We start from the raw sequence: 18,471 nt of genomic DNA, 5'->3' as shown, positions 1-18,471 counted from the left end.
CTAAGGGCCAACATTTTCACAAAGGGGTGATTCGTATGTGGGATGAACTGCCAGAGGAACTGGTAATGCAGGTATAGTTACAATATTTAAAAGACATTTGGACAGGTATATGAATAGGAAAGGTTTAGAGGGATATGGGCCAAAAACAAGGCAGATGGGACTCGTTCAGTTTGGGAAACTTGGCCAGTAGGGACTGGCTATGCTGTATGACTCTATGACTCTAACTGCCAAGAGCAGTGTTAAGAGTCGGCCATATTGCTGTGGGTCTGGAGTCATGTGTAGGCCAGACCGGGTTATGATGGCAGATTCCCTTCCCTGCAGGACGTTAGTGAACCAGATGGATTTTTATGATGAATCATTACTCTGAACTTACAACCATTTTATTAATGACTTGGAAGAGGGAGTCGAAGGGTGGGTCAGTAAATTTGCAGATGATACGAAGATTGGTGGAGTTGTGGATAGTGAGGAGGGCCTTTGTCGGCTGCAAAGAGACTTAGATATGATGCAGAGCTGGGCTAAGGAGTGGCAGATGCAGTTCAACCCTGTCAAGTGTGAGGTTGTCCATATTGGAAGGACAAATAAGAATGCGGAATACAGGGTTAATGGTAGGGTTCTTAGTAAGGTGGAGGAGCAGAGGGATCTTGGGGTCTATGTTCATAGATCTTTGAAAGTTGCCACTCAGGTGGATAGAGCTTGTAAGAAGGCCTATGGTGTATTAGCGTTCATTAGCAAAGGGATTGAATTCAAGTGTCGTGAGGTGATGTTCCAGCTGTACAGGACCTTGGTTAGGCCACATTTGGAGTACTGTGTGCAGTTCTGGTCGCCTCACTTTAGGAAAGATGTGGAAGCTTTGGAGAGGGTGCAGAGGAGATTTACCAGGATGTTGCCTGGAATGGAGAATAGGTCGTACGAGAATAGGTTGAGAGTGCTAGGCCTTTTCTCATTGGAACGGCGAAGGATGAGGGGTGACTTGATAGAGGTGTATAAGATGATCAGAGGAATAGATAGAGTAGACAGTCAGAAACTTTTTTCCCGGGTACAACAGAGTGTTACAAGGGGACATAAATTTAAGGTGAAGGGTGGAAGGTATAGGGGAGATGTCAGGGGTAGGTTCTTTACTCAGAGAGTGGTGGGGGCATGGAATGCGCTGCCTGTGGGAGTGGCAGAGTCAGAATCTTTGGCGACCTTTAAGCAGCAATTGGATAGGTACATGGATAGGTGCTTAAGCTAGGACAAATGTTCGGCACAACATCATGGGCCGAAGGGCCTGTTCTGTGCTGTATTGTTCTATGTTCTATGTTCATTGAAAATTAGCTTGGGGTTTTACATAAGGAGTCCAGTCAAACTGCCACTGTCTCCTTCTAAAAAAAAGCCAATGTAAATGAACGATAACTGATGTAAATTAAAATGTGAAGTGCCAGGGGCATGCCCTAGAGACATGTGGTATATGGGGGTGGGGGGGGGGTTGGGTGAACAATGAGGCCATGGATCATAGCCACAACATTCCCATTTAAATCCATTGACATTAACATTAAACAGGAGAGCACATGGTACTCCACATGATCTTTCTTTCAGATTTGTATTTTGCAAGTAAATAACTTGCATCACCTTGGCATCAATTTATTATTATTTGCTGGGTCAAGCTCAGTCAGTGAGGTCGAGGTGTGAGGAGAATGAGGACAATTTTTGTGGAAGAACCAATATAGTATTTTTTGGTTACTCTTTACTAAATGCTCTTTTTACCGTCCAGTGTCATACTCACCGCCTCAGCTACCCCTCCCTTCTATGCATTGTGAAGGATATTCATGGAATTCCTCCAATGTGGAAGCAGGCCATTTGGCCTATTGAGTCCACACCACCCCTCTGAAGAGTATCCCATCTTCTTCCCTATCTCTGTGACCCCACATCTAACCCACCAATCTTGTGCAACCTTGAACACTATGGGCAATTTAGCACAGCCAATCTAACTAATCTACACATCTTTGGACTGTGGGAGGAAATCGGAGCACCTGGAGGAAACCCACACAGGAGAACATGCAAACTCCACACAGACAATCATCCAAGGCTGGAATTGAACCCAGGTGCCTGGTGCTGTGAAGCAGCAATGCTAACCACTGAGCCACCATGCCACCCAAATGTGAACCCCATACATCTCCAGCTGTGACTCAGTATCTCCTCAGAGCACAAATATGGAAGGCTAAAGTTATTGGTGTATCTACATCTATTCACAAAAATCCCAACATTTCTGCCAACCTTAGCATGCCCTAAAATAACTCAGGGATTTTCACCTCAGTGACACTCTCAAGGAGTCTGTTGCAAGTGCTCCTCGCTCTTCCTCATCCCAGTCCTGAATTTATCTTGTGGCCTTTCAAAGCTATGTGGTCCTTCTGCAATTGCAAACTTCAAAAGGAAGAATTACAAATTATTAAAATTGCACATAATAAATGACATAGCAGTTACTGAAGGGTTAAACGTTGCCTCCATTATCAGAGTCAGTCCACTCCATTCAAAATGGGAGAGAAAGTAGGTTAGAACTTACAAGAACAAACTAACAATTCTCTGAATAATTAACAATTAATAACAGACAGGATTTAACTGGCCTGGGGAAAGGGAAACCATGATGCCCTTGGGGCAGTCTGTTAGCTCCACGTTGAAGGGCTGTTTGACACCTAACCGGGTCAAACTGGGTCAGAGGACCCAGGTGGGTGGCAATCCCTGCGTTGGTAGTCCCACCTGCGCCACCATCACAGACACCAGGTGGCAGATCTGGCAGTTGTTGCTTATATACCCACCAGCATCAACAAGGGACCTGAGGTGAGTGAATGCAGGATTGGAGTGGCACAGCGGGTGGGCCGACGAGTGACAGCAGGGAATTGGTTCCTTACAGTTTCTCCGGCCCTCCCTTTGCAACATTTGTTCCCTCAATTGGAACCAGAGTGCCAGATGATAGGTCCGCAGCCACACCTGGATTGTGAATGAGATGGCATCAATGCTCTGTTAACAGTGGGTGGAGGCTCCTGCACTGGGCACGTTGCACCTTGAACTGATTGGGAACAGTTTTCCTGCAATCAGGAACCTCCTGACCCAATCTGAAAGGCTGGAATAAATTTCACCCGATGTACATTTAACAAGCGTTTCCCTGTTGTTTTGGGGGGAAATATGGCATCCAATTGTACACAGAAAGATTCCAGTGTGGAACTTTGAAATATAGGCTCTTCTTTATTGATGGTGATTGTGAAGCAAATATAAGCCCAGAAATTGCAGGGGCTGGGGATACTCACCAAATATACTTCATCAAAATATATAACTGGGGGTTCTGTTTCCTCTCTGATCCTTAAAAGAAATCCTCTGAGAGTGTAGCACTTTCTCAGCAATGTCATGATAGGATCTGTCTCAAACCTGTGCTCAGGTCTCCAAGACAGGATGGGAACCCCCAGGTCTCTGACTCAATGATTAAAAAATATCAATGCTGAGCCCACAGTGTACATTATTATACTTTAATGCAGAAACTACTGTTAAAAATATAAATATATTAATCCTGTTTGGATGTATTATGACAGAGAATGAGATTGCTGGAGAAACTCAGCAGGTCTGGCAGCATCTGTGCAGAGAAAAGCGAAGTTAACATTTCAGAGTTCCTTCGGTTGTGAAGTAGAAAAATACCGGACTCAAAATATCATCTTTGTTTTTCTCTCCACAGATGCTGCCAGACCTGCTGAGTTTCTCCAGCACTCTCTGAGCTTGCTTCAGATTTCCAGCATCCGCAGGACTTTACTTTGATGTGCTACAACACACCTCTGGGACAGGTGGGATTTGAACCGGGAACCCCTTACTTCAGAGGTAGGGACACTACTGCTGTGCCACAAGAGCTAAAAAGTGAAGACAAGACAACCAGAGGTTCCAGCAGGAGGATCAACAGCAAAAGGGCTTGACTGGGAATATAAAAATAATTAACCTCTCAGAGGGCTTTGAGGTGAGGTACTTATGGGGAAATAATTGGTTCAAAGGGGCAGGTACGATGAGATAATAAATGGAATGATTTAAACAGGAAAGTACTGGAAGAAAAATAATTGATTTAAAAGGGAAGCTGCAACAGCAGGGTTTCCAAATTGGAATATTGCAGATGCCCCTGGGGTCAAGAGCCAATATTATGGGATCACAACCTTTGCTACAGCAATGGTTGCTGTGGAGCTCTGTCTGAGTGCTAACAGTCCCTTGTGATTGTGAAATAAATAGGGACCGCGGCCTACTGAGCCACCTGGGCCTGACTTCTGCTCTAACACACCCAGTGAAATGTTGTGCTTCGTTTCATCAAAAAAGACCCTGCAGTGTGTACCTCCACCAACTCCCACAGGTCTCCTCTAACTCCCACAGCAATCACCATGATAGGCTCATGGTGGGAACATGGTGGAAGCAGTGCACTCTGGGAAATAATCAATTTAAAGGGAAAGATGCTTTGGGAACATAATTGGTTTAAAGTAATGTGTGCCATAGGAAAATCAATATTTATACAGCAAGGTACTTTAATTGATTTAAAGGGCAAGAGTACGATTAAATATTAATTTGGATTGATTTATTATGAATTATAATTGGATTAAAGTGACAATTTCCTTCCATCTCCAATGGCAAGTGTGTTACTAACTAAGTCTGAGCTGAAGCAGGACAGTCTTTGCATTGACGATACTGCTGTTCACTCTGAGGCACGTGATTGTATGTCATTAACTGTAGGCTTTATCTTGTCTGTTGGTGGTGAGGGATGGTCATTATGGCGAATGAAGCCCCTGCTGCTTTGGTGGGTTGGTGTTAATTTCACAATATGCCTTCCCTTTCTTTGAGCACCAGTGATGGAGGGAGATGGGAGCTGATGCAGTTTGACTCGTGTTTCCAGGCCACGTCACCTGGAAAATAACTGGTGGACAGGTGACTGGCTTTGTGTTGCTACAGAGCCAGACAACATGGACACAGACCCTTCGGTCCAATTCGTCCATGCTGACCAGGTTTCCCAAATTGATCTAGTCCCATTTGCCTGAGTATGGCCCACATCCCTCTAAACTTTCCTATCCATGTACATGTCCAAATGTCTTTTACATGTTGTAATTATACTTGCCTCTATCATTTCCTCTGGCACCTTTTTCCATACATGCACCACCCTCTGTGTGAGAAAGTTGTCCCTCATGTCCCTTTTAAATCTTTCCCCTCTCAACTTAAACCTACACCCTCTAGATTTGAACTCTCTTACTCTTGGGGGAAAAAAAGTTTTGGCTATTCTTTTTATCTATGCCCCTCATGATCTTATAAACCTCTATAAGGTCACCGCGTAGCCTCCTACACTCCGGGATAAAAGTCCCAGCCTACCCAGCCACTCCCTGTAGCTCAAACCCTCCAGTCCCGGCAAAATCCTTGTAAAACTTTTCTGCACTCTTTCGAGTTTAGTAACATCCTTCCTACAGTAGGGTGACCAGAACTGAATGCAGTATTCCAAAAGTGGCCTCACCAACACCTAGAATCCCTGCAGTGTGGGAGTAAGGCATTCAGCCCGTCACATCCACACCAGCTATCCAAAGAGCATCCCACCCAACTATCCTACAGCCCTGCATTTCTTAGGGCTAGACCACCTGGACACTACGGGGCAATTTATTCTGGCCAATCCATCTAACTTGCACATCTTTGGACTGTGGGAAGAAACCCACGCAAACACAAAGAGAATTTGCAAACTCCACACAGAGGGTGGAACTGAACCCCGGTCCCTGGCACTGTTAGGCAGCAGTGCTAACCACTGAGCCACAATGCCACCCACAAACACAACATCCTAACTCCTAAAGGAAAGCTAACAATCCAGTGAGTTTCCCAGCTTCACTACAGGGACTGACACAAGACAATGAACACCAGGCCACGCCATCTCTGTTACCCTGACTACCCATAAACAAATTTTACAACACTGGCATATGTTAAATGTTAGAAAATTTATAATTGTTGCATATTATTTCTAAGTTGCATCAGAAGGATAATTTTTAACTAGGTCCCAATTGCCTGTTAGAGAAACTCATAATAAGTCTGTTGAGAAATGCTAAATAGCCAATTACATTTTCCAGCTGAGGTTAATAAAATACATATAAACGATCACTGAATAATTCTTGTTCAGTGTAATTACCACATACACTTAAAGACAAATACCACGGTGCCGTGAATGTGATTTGCACTCTGCAGTTTTCAGTCAGTGTTGCGGAGAAAACTGGCTAAAAAATGAAAGCAATAGTTATTTATCTCTTTTTTTTACAAAAGAAAATCTCCTTTGAGGAACAGTCTTTAAATAACACAAGACAATCTTCAATTAGCATTCCAATTCCATAGACACCAAAGGCGAACAAGCTGAAAATAAGTGCACGACTGACATTAGCTATTTTAGGGTTTTTTTTGTCATTTCAAACCGTGTTCTTTATGAAAAATACTGTATCTTTACACCATGTTAAATAGCTCAAGTATATACAGGTGGGTTGTTAAAGACAAGGACCCCGAATAAAATCTGTACAAGCTCTTTGCTTTCTCGCTTTTAAAAAATACTCCACAGATAAAGTCAGTACAAACCGCAGCGAAAGAAAAAGGATTCAGTCAAGTCGACGATACCTTCTGCTTGATCTGAGATAGCAGGATCTCCACATTTACTTAATGACTTACACCTTGGTACACTCAGTATTTATCAACAGTCTATGTATTGCCGTCCTTGAGTTCACTCTTGTGGATGGCCAGAAGCTGAAGAGTGTCATGTTGGGTCAGGCTCCGACAGGCCTCCTAGATCTGACTGACAGAACACGTCACTGTGGCTATTGTGCTCAGTTCTGTCCCGGCTTCCCTTTGGCTGTCTCCCACGTTGTCCTCCTGGGGTTGCAGTTTGTACTGCTTATGAGCCTGGTGTCCCTGATGTGCTCCGCAATAGCTTAGCGTTGGCTGGTCATAGGCGAGGAAGGATGAGACACTCATGGCGATGGGGATCTAGAATGAAAGAAAACAGAACACACTTGAAGACACAACTCAAAGAGCCATACAGGCCCAACTCGTCCACACTGACCAGGTTTCCAAACTGATCCAGTCTCACTTCCAAACCTTTGGCCTATGTCCTTCATAACCCTTCCTATTCATGTCCCCATCCAGATGCCTTTTAAATGTTGTAATTGTACCAGCCTCTACCACTTCATCTGGCAGCTCATTCCATACACGTACCACCGTCTGTGTGAAAAAGCTGCCCTTCAAGCCCCTTTTAAATCTTTTCCCTCTCACCTTAAACCCATGCCCTCTAGCTTTGGAATCCCTACTGTGCAGAAAATACCTTTGTTATTCACCTTGTCTATGTCCCTCATGATTTTATAAACTTCTGTAAGGTCACCCCTCAGCTTCCTGTGCTCTGGGGCAAAACAGTCCCAACCTATCCTTATAACACAAACCCTTCAGTCCCGACATATTCTGGGAAATGTAGTTTTGTATCCTTTCCAGTTTAATAAGAACATCCTTCCTATAGAGGGGAGACCAGAATTGAACACAGTATTCCAAATGTGGTCTTACTTATGTCCTGTACAGCCATAACATGAGGTCCTAGCTCCCGTACTCAATGCACTGACCAATGAAAGTAAGGGTACTAAACGCTCTCATCATCACCCTTTCTACCTGTAACTCCACTTTCAAGGAACAAAGTACCTGCACCCTGGGTGCCCGTTCAATAACACTCCTCTGGGCCCTACTATTAATGGGGCAACAATAGCCTTGTGGTATTATCTCAGGACCATTAATCCAGAGACTCAGCTCACGCTCTGGGGACCTGGGGTCAAATCCCACCCTGGCAGATGATGGAATTTTAATTCAATAGAATTTTGACGATGACCATGAAATCATTGTCAGAAAAACCCCATCTGGTTCACTAATATCCTTCAGGGAAGGAATTCTGCCATCCTTACCTGGTCTGGGTTACATTTCACTCATAATCCATTAGAATGTGGTTGACTGTCAACTACCCTCTGAAATGACCTAACGAGGCAACTAGGGGTGGGCAATAAATTCTGGGCAACCAGCAATGCTCAGGTCCTACTGGCAAATAAAAAAAAAATTAACTGCGTAAGTTCTGTCTTTCCTTTAAGTGGTGCTTATGCTGGGAGAACCTCACATCTTAAAACTGTGACGGTGAAAGTGCTGCAGCTGCTTGAACCCTGAAATGAAAGCAACAAAAAAAAGCCAAAAATACTCAGCAGGTCAGGTAGCATGTTTTGAGGAGCGAGGATGGCGGGTCTATGGCAGGTGGATAATGCCCTTGAAATCCCACTCAGAGCTTCATGCCAAAACATGACTCCTCCCCCTCCTGATGCTGCCTGGCTTGCTGTGTTCTTCCAGCCTCCTGCCTGTCTACTTTGGATTCCAGCATCTGCAGGTTTCTTGTCTTTGACAAAGCCTGAGCAGTAGGATCGATGATAGCCATTGAACAGATCACCTCTCTTCTGAGAGAGCTGCCCATTTATTTAATTAAATTAAATTACCTCCAGTGTGGAGACAGGCCCTTCGGCCCAACAAGTCCACACTGACCCTCCGAAGAGTAACCCACCCAGATCCATTTCCCTCTGACTAATGCACCTAACGCTACGGGCAATTTAGCATAACCAATTCACCTGACCTGCACATCTTTGGACTGTGGGAGGAAACCGGAGCACCCAGAGGAAACCCACGCAGACACAGGGAGAATGTGCAAACCCCACACAGACAGTCGCTTGAGGCTGGAATCGAACCAGGTCCCAGGTGCTGTGAGGCAGCAGTGCTAACCACTGAGCCACCCCAAATATCCCAAACTCTGCTAATATTTGTTTATGCTTCAAATATTTATCTGCTCTCCATTTCAAGGTTATTATAATTCTGCTTTCATCGTTGATTCTTATTCTTAAAGTTCTTAAAATCTTCTGTGGAAAACACAGTGTCCTAATCTCTCCCTTAAACTACATTTCTTGGTGAAAAGTAATGTCAAATCAAAGGTTCTCTGCAACACATTGTGTCTCAATAGTTTTGAGATGTAGCGAAATTTATCTAGCCCCAAGACCAACAATGTAGATGCCATTTTTATAAACAGACAATCCAGGTGAAATAATCCAATGTTTGACACAGTGTCCAGTGAAAGTCTGGTGACTTTTGTCTGATAATGAGAACAGAGATCAGAGAAAGGGGTTTGCAAAGAAATACCACCATAAGAATAGCACTGAAAACAAAAAGAAAATGCTGGAAATCTTAGTGGGTGAGGCAGCATTCATGGAGAGAAAGGAAGCTAACATTTTCAAGTCGAGATGACTCTTCATCAGAACAGTCAGCTATTCAGCCATAGATTTATAGAATCATAGAGTTATACAGTATGGAAACAGACCCTTCAATCCAACCAGCCCATGCTGACCATAATCCCAAACTAAACTCAACCCACCTGCCTGCATTTGGCTCATTTCCCTCCAAACATTTCTTATTAGAACATAGAACATAGAAGAATACAGCGCAGTACAGGCCCTTCGGTCCTCGATGTTGCACTGATCCAAGCCCACCTAACCTACACTAGCCCACTATCCTCCATATGCCTATCCAATGCCCGCTTAAATGCCCATAATGAGGAAGAGTCCACCACTGCTACTGGCAGAGTATTCCATGAACTCACGACTCGCTGAGTAAGGACATGTATTTATATCCAAATGTCTTTTAAATATTGCAAATGTATCAACATCCACCACTTCCTCTGGCAGTTCATTCCACACATGAACCACTCTCTGTGTAAAAAACTTGCCCCTCATGTCATTTTTAAATCTTTCTCCTCTCACCTTAAAAAATATGCCCCCTGGTCTTGAAATCCCCCACCGAGATTAAAAAAAAGACATCTGCCATTCACCTTATCCACACCCCTCATGATTTTATAAACCTCCATAAGGTCACCCCTCAGCCTCCTATGCTCTAGTGAAACCGAGTCCCAGCCTATCCAGCTTCTCCTTATTACTCAAACCCTCCATTCCCAACAACATCCTGGTAAATCCTTTCTGAACCCTCTCCAATTTAATAATGTCCTTCTTATAGGAGGGCAACCAGAACTGCACACAGTACTTCAGAAGAGGCCTCACCAATGTGCTGTACAACCTCAATGTGATGCCCCAACACCTATATGCAGAGGTCTGAGCAATGAAGGCAAGTGTGCTAAATGCCTTCTTAACCTCCCTGTCTACCTGTGATGCAAATTTCAAAGAATTATGTATCTGAACCCTTAGGTTTCTTAGGTCTCTTGTTCTACAACACTAACCAAACCTGTTCTATCATTGTTAATCCTTGTCCCAACTTCATTTCTCTATAATCCATTGAGACTCTCACTGACAAATATCTATTAGTGTCACTGTTGAGAGATTTTTATAGTCACTTACTTCAGTGAAGATCTCCAAGGTGCCGCTGACAATGAATCAGTTCCATACCATCACCATCCCACAGGTAGCAATGAGCTACATGACTGGTTGATCTATTGGGTATGGGTTAGTTTCTGGAGGTGGTGCTATCCTTCCAATGGTGCCCATGGGATCTTCAACCACCAGCTCAATGACAGATAATCACACACAGGAGTGTCTCCAATCCTACCAGCTCCATGTTAAACTCTCATTATAACGCTGAAACTGACATCACGTTACCACAGAGAACCTATCCCAGATTCAGGAATGGCTTAGCTCCGGTGCAGTGTGGGCAGTGCTGTGGCTCAGTGGCTCGCACTGCTGCCTCACAGCGCCAGAGATCCGGGTTCGATTCCAGCCTCGGGTGACTGTCTGTGTGGAGTTTGCACGTTCTCCCTATGTCTGATGCGTTTCCTCCGGGTGCTCCGGTTTCCTCCCACAGTCCAAAGATGTGCAGTTTAGGTGAATTGGCCATACTAAGTTGCCCATAGTTCAAAGTTTGTGCGAAGATTTGTAGCTCGGGTGCTCATTGCTGTGGTTCTGTTCGCCGAGCTGGAAGTTTTTGTTGCAAACGTTTTGTCCCCTGGCTAGGCGACATCATCAGTGCTTGGGAGTCTCCTGCGAAGCGTTTCTTTGATGTTTCCTCCGGTGTTTATAGTGGTCTGTCCCTGCCGCTTCCGGCTGTCCGCTGTAGTGGTTGGTATATTGGGTCCAGGTTGATGTGTTTGTTGATGGAGTTTGTGGATGAATGCCATGCCTCTAGGAATGGCATGCCATGGCATTCATCCACAAACTCCATCAACAAACACATCGACCTGGACCCAATATACCAACCACTACAGCGGACAGCCGGAAGCGGCAGGGACAGACCACTATAAACACCGGAGGAAACATCAAAGAAGCGCTTCACAGGAGGCTCCCAAGCACTGATGATGTCGCCTAGCCAGGGGACGAAACGTTTGCAACAAAAACTTGCCCATTGTGTTCAGGGGATGTGTAGTTGGGGCGCGTAAGTCAGGGGTAAATGTAGAGTGATAGGGTAGGAGAATGGATCTGGGTGCATTGCTCTGTGGAGGGTCAGTGTGGACTTGTTGGGCCAATGGCCTGTTTCCACACTGTAGGGATTCTATATATAAACTTGAGAATCAATGACAAAAGGCATGTTTTTGTCGATTCCTTTCCTTTTGCATGACAAGGACAATTTGCAAGAATGCCAATTTAAGAGCCTTTTGTATTTTTTGTTCATGAAACAGGATGAATGTAAGATGAAAACCTTCAACAAGCTGTGCCTTTTCTGAGCGACACTCCGATACAATATTGACCTTCAGCTGTTCAGTTGAACAGTCAAAGTATAACTTGCATTCATATTGTGCCTGAAATGAAGCAAAGTTCCCCGGCTCTTTCCTGAGGCCAGTGGGGAAGTGAAAGGAGGTGACAGCAAGCTCAGGGTTTTAAGATGATTCTGTGTGGGACTGAGGAAATTGGAGGCATCGTGGTTTACATGATAAGTCAAACTGAGGCTTCATCGGTCCTTCCAGGTGGACTGGAAGGATCCCATGAGAGTATTTCTAGAAGAGCAAGAAGTTATCCATGGTATGTGGCCAATATTTAGCATCATCAAAATCAGAATAAGTGGCCCAGTCATCTTGTTGTTTGTTCAATGCGCCTTGACTGAAGGATAAGGTAAAATCAATAAGTCAGCAGTCCATTTTACTTCTCTCTCAACTTTTCTTTCCATTGAAGTCATCTCATTAACATTACAGGAAGTATAAAATGGGTTACCAATAACTGCGGGGCATTCTGGGTGCAAAATAGCTGCCGCTGCTGTCCACAAAATGGAAGAGTGATGGTTCCCCAAATGTCAAATTTTTGCATTCTGCACTCATTGGAACAATTTGCAAAAGTTCAAAGAGTTGTTGCCCTTTTACATTGAGATCCCAAATGATAAGGTGCTTTATAGACTGTTTCATTCTTTCCCCTTATCGATATGTCTGGAAGGGTTTGAAGACATGACATGGGTCAGGAGAACTTTGCAAGATGCAGTGGGTGGGAAGGTGGATTGCTTGAACTGAGATTTAGGGCTGGGATGCTGTCTGTGTTAAATCCCTGATAGAATTGGGCTTTTGTAGGCCAAATTACAGTGATAGTTTTGTTGGGAGTGACAGGCAGAAGTAGGAGGAGAAACACGTTTACATTGAGATAATAAAAAACAACAAATCTGACATGAAAATAAAAGAAAAGCTCTTTATCTGCACTCCCCTCGAATTGGTCCCTGTCCTTTTGGAGTAAGGTCAATCTGCTGATGTAAAGAATTTGACACATAGCACTTTGGCCCTGTTGGTCTTCACATGTTCCTCCTCCTTCATCACATCTCCCCATTCCTCGCTCCTTCACTTGTTCAACTAGATTTCCCTCCAATGTATTGACAAATGGAGAAAATATCAATGTCCCATTCTGGGTTTCTCCCTCATCTCCTTCTCTCTCGTGAATTTGTGGTCCTTTTTATTTCAATTGCACACATTTCCCTTATAAAATATTTTACACTTGTTTGGTGGTAGGGAATTTGGGTATTGTGGTCAAAGAGATGAGCTGTTCATCCTGAATTCATCCTGAACTCACACAATAATGCCAATTGTCAAAGGGAACTTCAATTTATACTACAGGAAAAAGAAATGCTGACTGTTTGGCAAGTGAATTCTGATTGGTAAAGACATTATCATGAGGAATGCACCAGGCTATCACACATACTTCTATATAATTCAGGAAAAGGGCCTTTCGTCAGCAGAAGATTGATCCCTCTATCAATATATGTTGCTTCTAGCATGAATTCAACTTGAAGTCCTGAGAAGTGGAAGACAAAAGCTTTGACAATATGTCCCTACCTTTGGCAATAGTCAAAATCTTTTATTTTCCTGCAACTGGGTTTTGAATTAGCAGCCCATCTCTCTCATTGAGGCTTTCACAAGTGGATAATAATGGCCTGAGTGGTGTTACCATCCTAATTCATAGTTTCCAGCAGTTTAATCTTCATCGTGGGACCAGGAAATGACAACCCACTCTGCTGAGTAATAATCTTTTACTATCCCCCAGCCTAACAAACCTTTCCCTGCTCCTTGAGGATTGATTTAAATCACCACAAGCTACGGTTCAACATAGAAAAAAATAATCTCTTAATGAATTGAAACTTAATGCAAACATTGGAATAAAATAAAACATAAACTTCTGATTAGACTAGTGAAAACTTCCTCATCCTCTGAAATATTCATCAGTCACAGAGTTTGTGCTTCAATAATGAAGGGAGATTGTAGCAGGAATTCTCAAATCTATTAGTGTGGTGACAGGAGAAAGTTTAAAATAACACATTTCAATATAAATGTGCATGGAGCGACAGAAATGATGAATAATTTAAAGTGACACTGAAATGTTTATTGAGTGTGATCTCAGTAAAAATTCCAACTATCAAAACGGAGCATTGGGAATGTTCCTATTGCATGGATATCTGGGATCGGGCTATTCACCAGATCACTGGCTGGGAATGAAATGATTACAGATCCACTCTGACAGATTTGATCAGTTTACTGCTCCACCCACACAGATACAACATCCAGCACTGAGAACTGATTACACAGTAAGCCAGGCTTTATGCCTATGAGGAAGCTTGCACAGTGGTTATGTTACTGGGCGGGTGAGACAAAACGCTGGATAAAAGGAGCTGAAATAGTGAAATATTGGCCCGAGTAATAATGATCGTCAGTTAGGTTGTTGGGGAAAATTTGTTGGGGGAGATTTATTGGGGTCACCAATGACCTTTGTGGAAGGAAATCTGCCCTCCTTATCTGGTCCAACCATCATGTGACTCCAGTCCCACAGCAATGGGGTCAGTTTTTTTTTCTTTACACAAGGTGTACAAATCTTTATTCAATTTCCACCACCAGGAAGATAGGAAAACACCCGAGTGGCCAGTGACAAGCAGTGCCCTTCACAAAAGGCAATGCTGTGAGCTCAAACAGTGAAGGGGAGGGCAGGGATTAAATCAAAATAGAATTGGAGGGAGAAATGATGCACTCCACTCCCTGCGGCGCCCACCTCTCTCTGAACAACTCTAGGGTGTTGGTCGACACCGCGTGCTCCTTCTCCAAGGACACCCGGGCCCTAACGTAGCCGCGGAAGAGGGGCAGGCAGTCGGCCCTAACGACCCCTCCACGGCCCGCTGCCTCGACCTGTTGATGGCCAGTTTGGCCAGGCCCAGGAGCAGACCCACGAGGAGGTCTTCAGACCTGCCCTCCCTCCTCCGTACCGGGTGCCCGAAGATCAGGAGTGTGGGACTGAAGTGCAGCCAAAAACAGAGGAGAAGGTTTTTCAGAAAATCAAAAAGGGAGTGCAAATGCCCACACCCAATATATACATGGTCCACGGACTCCACAGAGCCACAGAACAAGCAGTTGGGCTGGGAGTCCGTGAACCACCGCAATTTGCGGTTGCAGGGGACCGCTGCGTGCAGCACCCTCCACCCCAGATCCCCGAGAGAAAGGGGGAGGACTCCCGCGTAGAGAGCCCTCCACTGGGGATCCCCACCGCCCGGTGTGGGGTCAGTTTTTAACTGGCCTCTGGAATAGCCCAGTTGGCCACTCGGTTCAAGGGCAATTAAGGATGGGCAATTAATTCTGCTCTTATCAGCAACACCTCTATCCAAAGGATGATTTTTTTAAAAAAACGCATCATTTAGAATCAGCTGCACTGGTGTTTATATATCAGTTTATTGCTTGGATTCAATTTAATTAATTATCAATATTTAGATGGAATTTAATTATAACTCTGTGACCTTCTGACTATAATTAATATTGAGATTTCTTATGCAGTTTCATGTCAATTGCAAGGAAAATATCCAAATCCATACAAAGTCTGAAATATTGAGTCATGGGCTAGACCATCCAAACCCTGGATAACTGGAGAACAGCTCGATCCCAAAGGTGTGTCCCTCAATGGGGTGGCACAGTGGCAAGCACTGCTACCGCACACAGCCAGGGTCTTGTGTGACTGACTGCGTGGAGTTTGCACATTCTCCCCGTGTCTGCATGGGCTTCCTCCGGGTGCTCTGGTTTCCTCCCACAGTCCAAAGATGTGCAGGTTAGGTGGATTGGCCATGCTAAATTGTCCATAGTGTGTAGGAATGTGCAGGTTAGTCATGGAAATACCAGACCATAGGGGCTACTCTCTTATTAGAGAGAAGTGACTGGTGGTGATTTAACCTGAGGGCTACCAGACCTCAGGCAAGGGAAGAGATTGAGAAGGAGAGTCCTTTATGTTAACCTCAAACCAGTGATGGGAATTTAACCCATGCTGTTAGCATCACACTGCTCTGTAAACTAATGACCCAGCCAACTGAGCCCCATTCTACTGATTACAATCACTACAATAACATTCTTACCATTCTGTTTAATTACTCCCATAGTAAAGATTAGCATCCCATTAACCTTCTTCTTGATCACTCACTGCCCATACAAACTCACATTTTCAGACTCATACATCAGAACACCAAGGTTCCTTTGTGCTTCAGAATTTTGCAATTGTTCACCATTTAAATAATATCCTGCTTTATTATTCTTCCTGTCAAAGATGGTCAATCCACCGAACCTGCACAGCTTAGTGTTGTGGGAGGAAACCCACACAGACACAGGGAGAAGGTGCAAACTCCACAAGATCCCTGGCACTGTGAGGCAGCAGTGCTAACCACCGAGCCATCACATCACCCATACTCCCTACCGATTATTCCCCATAGTGGATCCTCCCCTTGCAATTTTGTTTGTCGTAGGAATTGACTAATTTTGAGTATTCTGAAATGCCCCTTTAAATATTTGTCACTGCTTCTTGACTTTTGTATCCCTTCACCTAATACCAATGTCCATTTCAGCTGAGTCAGCTTTCATGCACACATAATTGATGAAAATGTTTATTCTTCTCCCTTTCAAACTGGTATTATGATCAGTGTTACTTAGAGGTGTCTTTACTCTTAAGTAATAGATTAATCCTGTTACATTACACAATATCAAGTCTAGTATGTCCTGTTTCCTTTCGATTCCAAAGCATTCTGCTCCAATAATCTATCTATATCCTCCTCATCCAGGCTACCTTTGCTAACCTGATTTTTTATAGTGTACACTTAAGTTAATGTCACTCATAATTATACCTGTGCTGTTATCACAAGCGCTCAATATTTCCCTTCGCATATGTTTTCCTCCAACATGATGACTGCTAGGGGGCCTGTAGATAACTCTGTCAGTGACTTCTCTCTTACATCATTTCTCAACTCCACTAAAACCCATTCTACATTCTGATCTCTTTCACTAATTCATCTGTAATGTATTTCATGTTATTGCACCATCTTTAATTAACAGTACTACCTCTCCATCCTTAGCTAGCTTCTGATTCTTGAACGTCACATGTCCCTCAATATTCAAAACTCAATCCTTGCTATCATATGCAGCTCTGTATGAATATTAGATCATATTTATTCTCTTAAATGATATGAATTAATTTAATCGCTTGTAATTACATTGCTTTCTCTGTCTCTTCATGCCATCCGCTAATCTTCATTTTTTATATTACCATTTGCTCTCCTGACTTGACTCTATTCCTTGATTTATTCAAATTACCCAAACTTAATCCCTCAGATCCCCTTGTAACTTCAAGCCTTCTCTACTCCTCTTGTTATGCAGCTCATGAGGACACCAGTCCCAGTATAGTTCAGGTGGAGACCATCCTATTGGCACACGTTCCTCAGTGCTAGTGCCACTACCTAGTGGCTCAGTGGTTAGCACTGCCACCTTGCAGCGCCAGAGACCTGGGTTGATTCCAGCCTTGGGTAACAATCTGTGTGGAGTTTGCACGTTTTCCGTGTGTCTGGTTTCCTCCCACTGTCCAAAGATGTGCAGGTTAGGTGGATTAACCATGATAGAGTGCCCAGGTATGCGCAGACTGGGTGGATTAGCAATGGGAAATGCAGGATTACAAAGTTAGGTCAGTGGGTGGGTCTGGGTTGGATGCTGTTTGGAGGGTCAGTGTGGACCTTATGGCCTCGACCTGCGCCGTAAGGATTCTATGATACCTTGTCATAGAGAACAGTATGATTCCCTTGTCCTATACCGTCCCTGTTACATTCTTCCTTACTCCCCGCTATCCTGGCCTCCTGTCGCTCAGGACAATGGTGAGTTAGTTGACCAGCCCTGCAGTCCCCACTCTCACCCAAACCAACGGAGACAGCCTCAAACCTGTGGGATAATTGTGAAGCTGGAGTCTCCTGCCCTCTGGGAGCCTTTATGTGCCTCACTCCCTCCTTTCCCTGATCAAATCAGAAGTCCCTGTCACAAGGGTGTTTTACTGCTTTCTGGCATAAAGTCTGCAGGTATATTTCTCCCTCCTTAATGCTGCCTTATGTTTGCTGCTAATGCCTCCAGCTCAATCACTTTGAGCTAAAGGTCCTGTAACTGCAAGAACTGACTGTAAATTTGCACCTAGACTTCTTCAGATATGAAGGACGAACCTTAGAGTGTTTGGCACAGCTAACCAAACATACAGAGAGAACTTTCCATTAGCCATTTCCCTGCTACAAGAAAACTAAGTTCAAAATGTGATATGCTTCGTAAGAGATGATTGATGAAAGGACAGCAATGATGACTGTGTGTCAGTTGTAATCAAGCTTTGACTAGTTAACAGTCTGAAATCTCACCTTAAAATGAATTGGGCCCCCTTGGGCAGGGAGAGAGGGAGAGGGGCTGACATTGTTTAAGTATGTCCTCTGGTGACTGACGGCAGGGAAATAAATGATGACAATGGATAATCCGAGATTCCAAATTGAAGAGCATAATCCGATTCTTCAGATCACATAATGGATTTACCCTAAAACCTATGGCTTATTATTGGGGATTACTTGAGCTAATTTGTAATGAACCATGCAATTTTTTTAAATTAACACAGGGATAAGCAAAGGCTAATTATTTCTCAAATGGGTTTTGCAGAGTGATGTGTCGACCACCACTTG

The 18,471-nt window shown here is 44.0% G+C and overlaps 1 protein-coding gene across 1 annotated transcript in view; it reads right to left on the bottom strand.

The window, feature by feature from the left end:
- Positions 1–3,516: 3,516 nt before the first annotated feature.
- LOC122560947 (leucine-rich repeat transmembrane neuronal protein 4-like) overlaps positions 3,517–18,471 on the bottom strand; it is a 419,629-nt gene continuing 404,674 nt past the window's right edge. Inside the window, exon 3 of the mRNA XM_087999121.1 lies at positions 3,517–6,990. Within this exon, the coding sequence (XP_087855247.1) occupies positions 6,790–6,990 (201 nt within the window). The 3' untranslated portion in view covers positions 3,517–6,789. The remainder of the gene's footprint in view (positions 6,991–18,471) is intronic.

This window comes from Chiloscyllium plagiosum, unplaced genomic scaffold (assembly GCF_037043375.1).
Source record: "Chiloscyllium plagiosum isolate Xiang-an unplaced genomic scaffold, Cpla_swu_hap1 HiC_scaffold_22, whole genome shotgun sequence".
In the NCBI taxonomy this organism is placed as follows: Eukaryota; Metazoa; Chordata; class Chondrichthyes; order Orectolobiformes; family Hemiscylliidae; genus Chiloscyllium; species Chiloscyllium plagiosum.
Note: the sequence above shows the minus strand (reverse complement) of the source record. Positions and strands in the feature narration are given on the sequence as shown.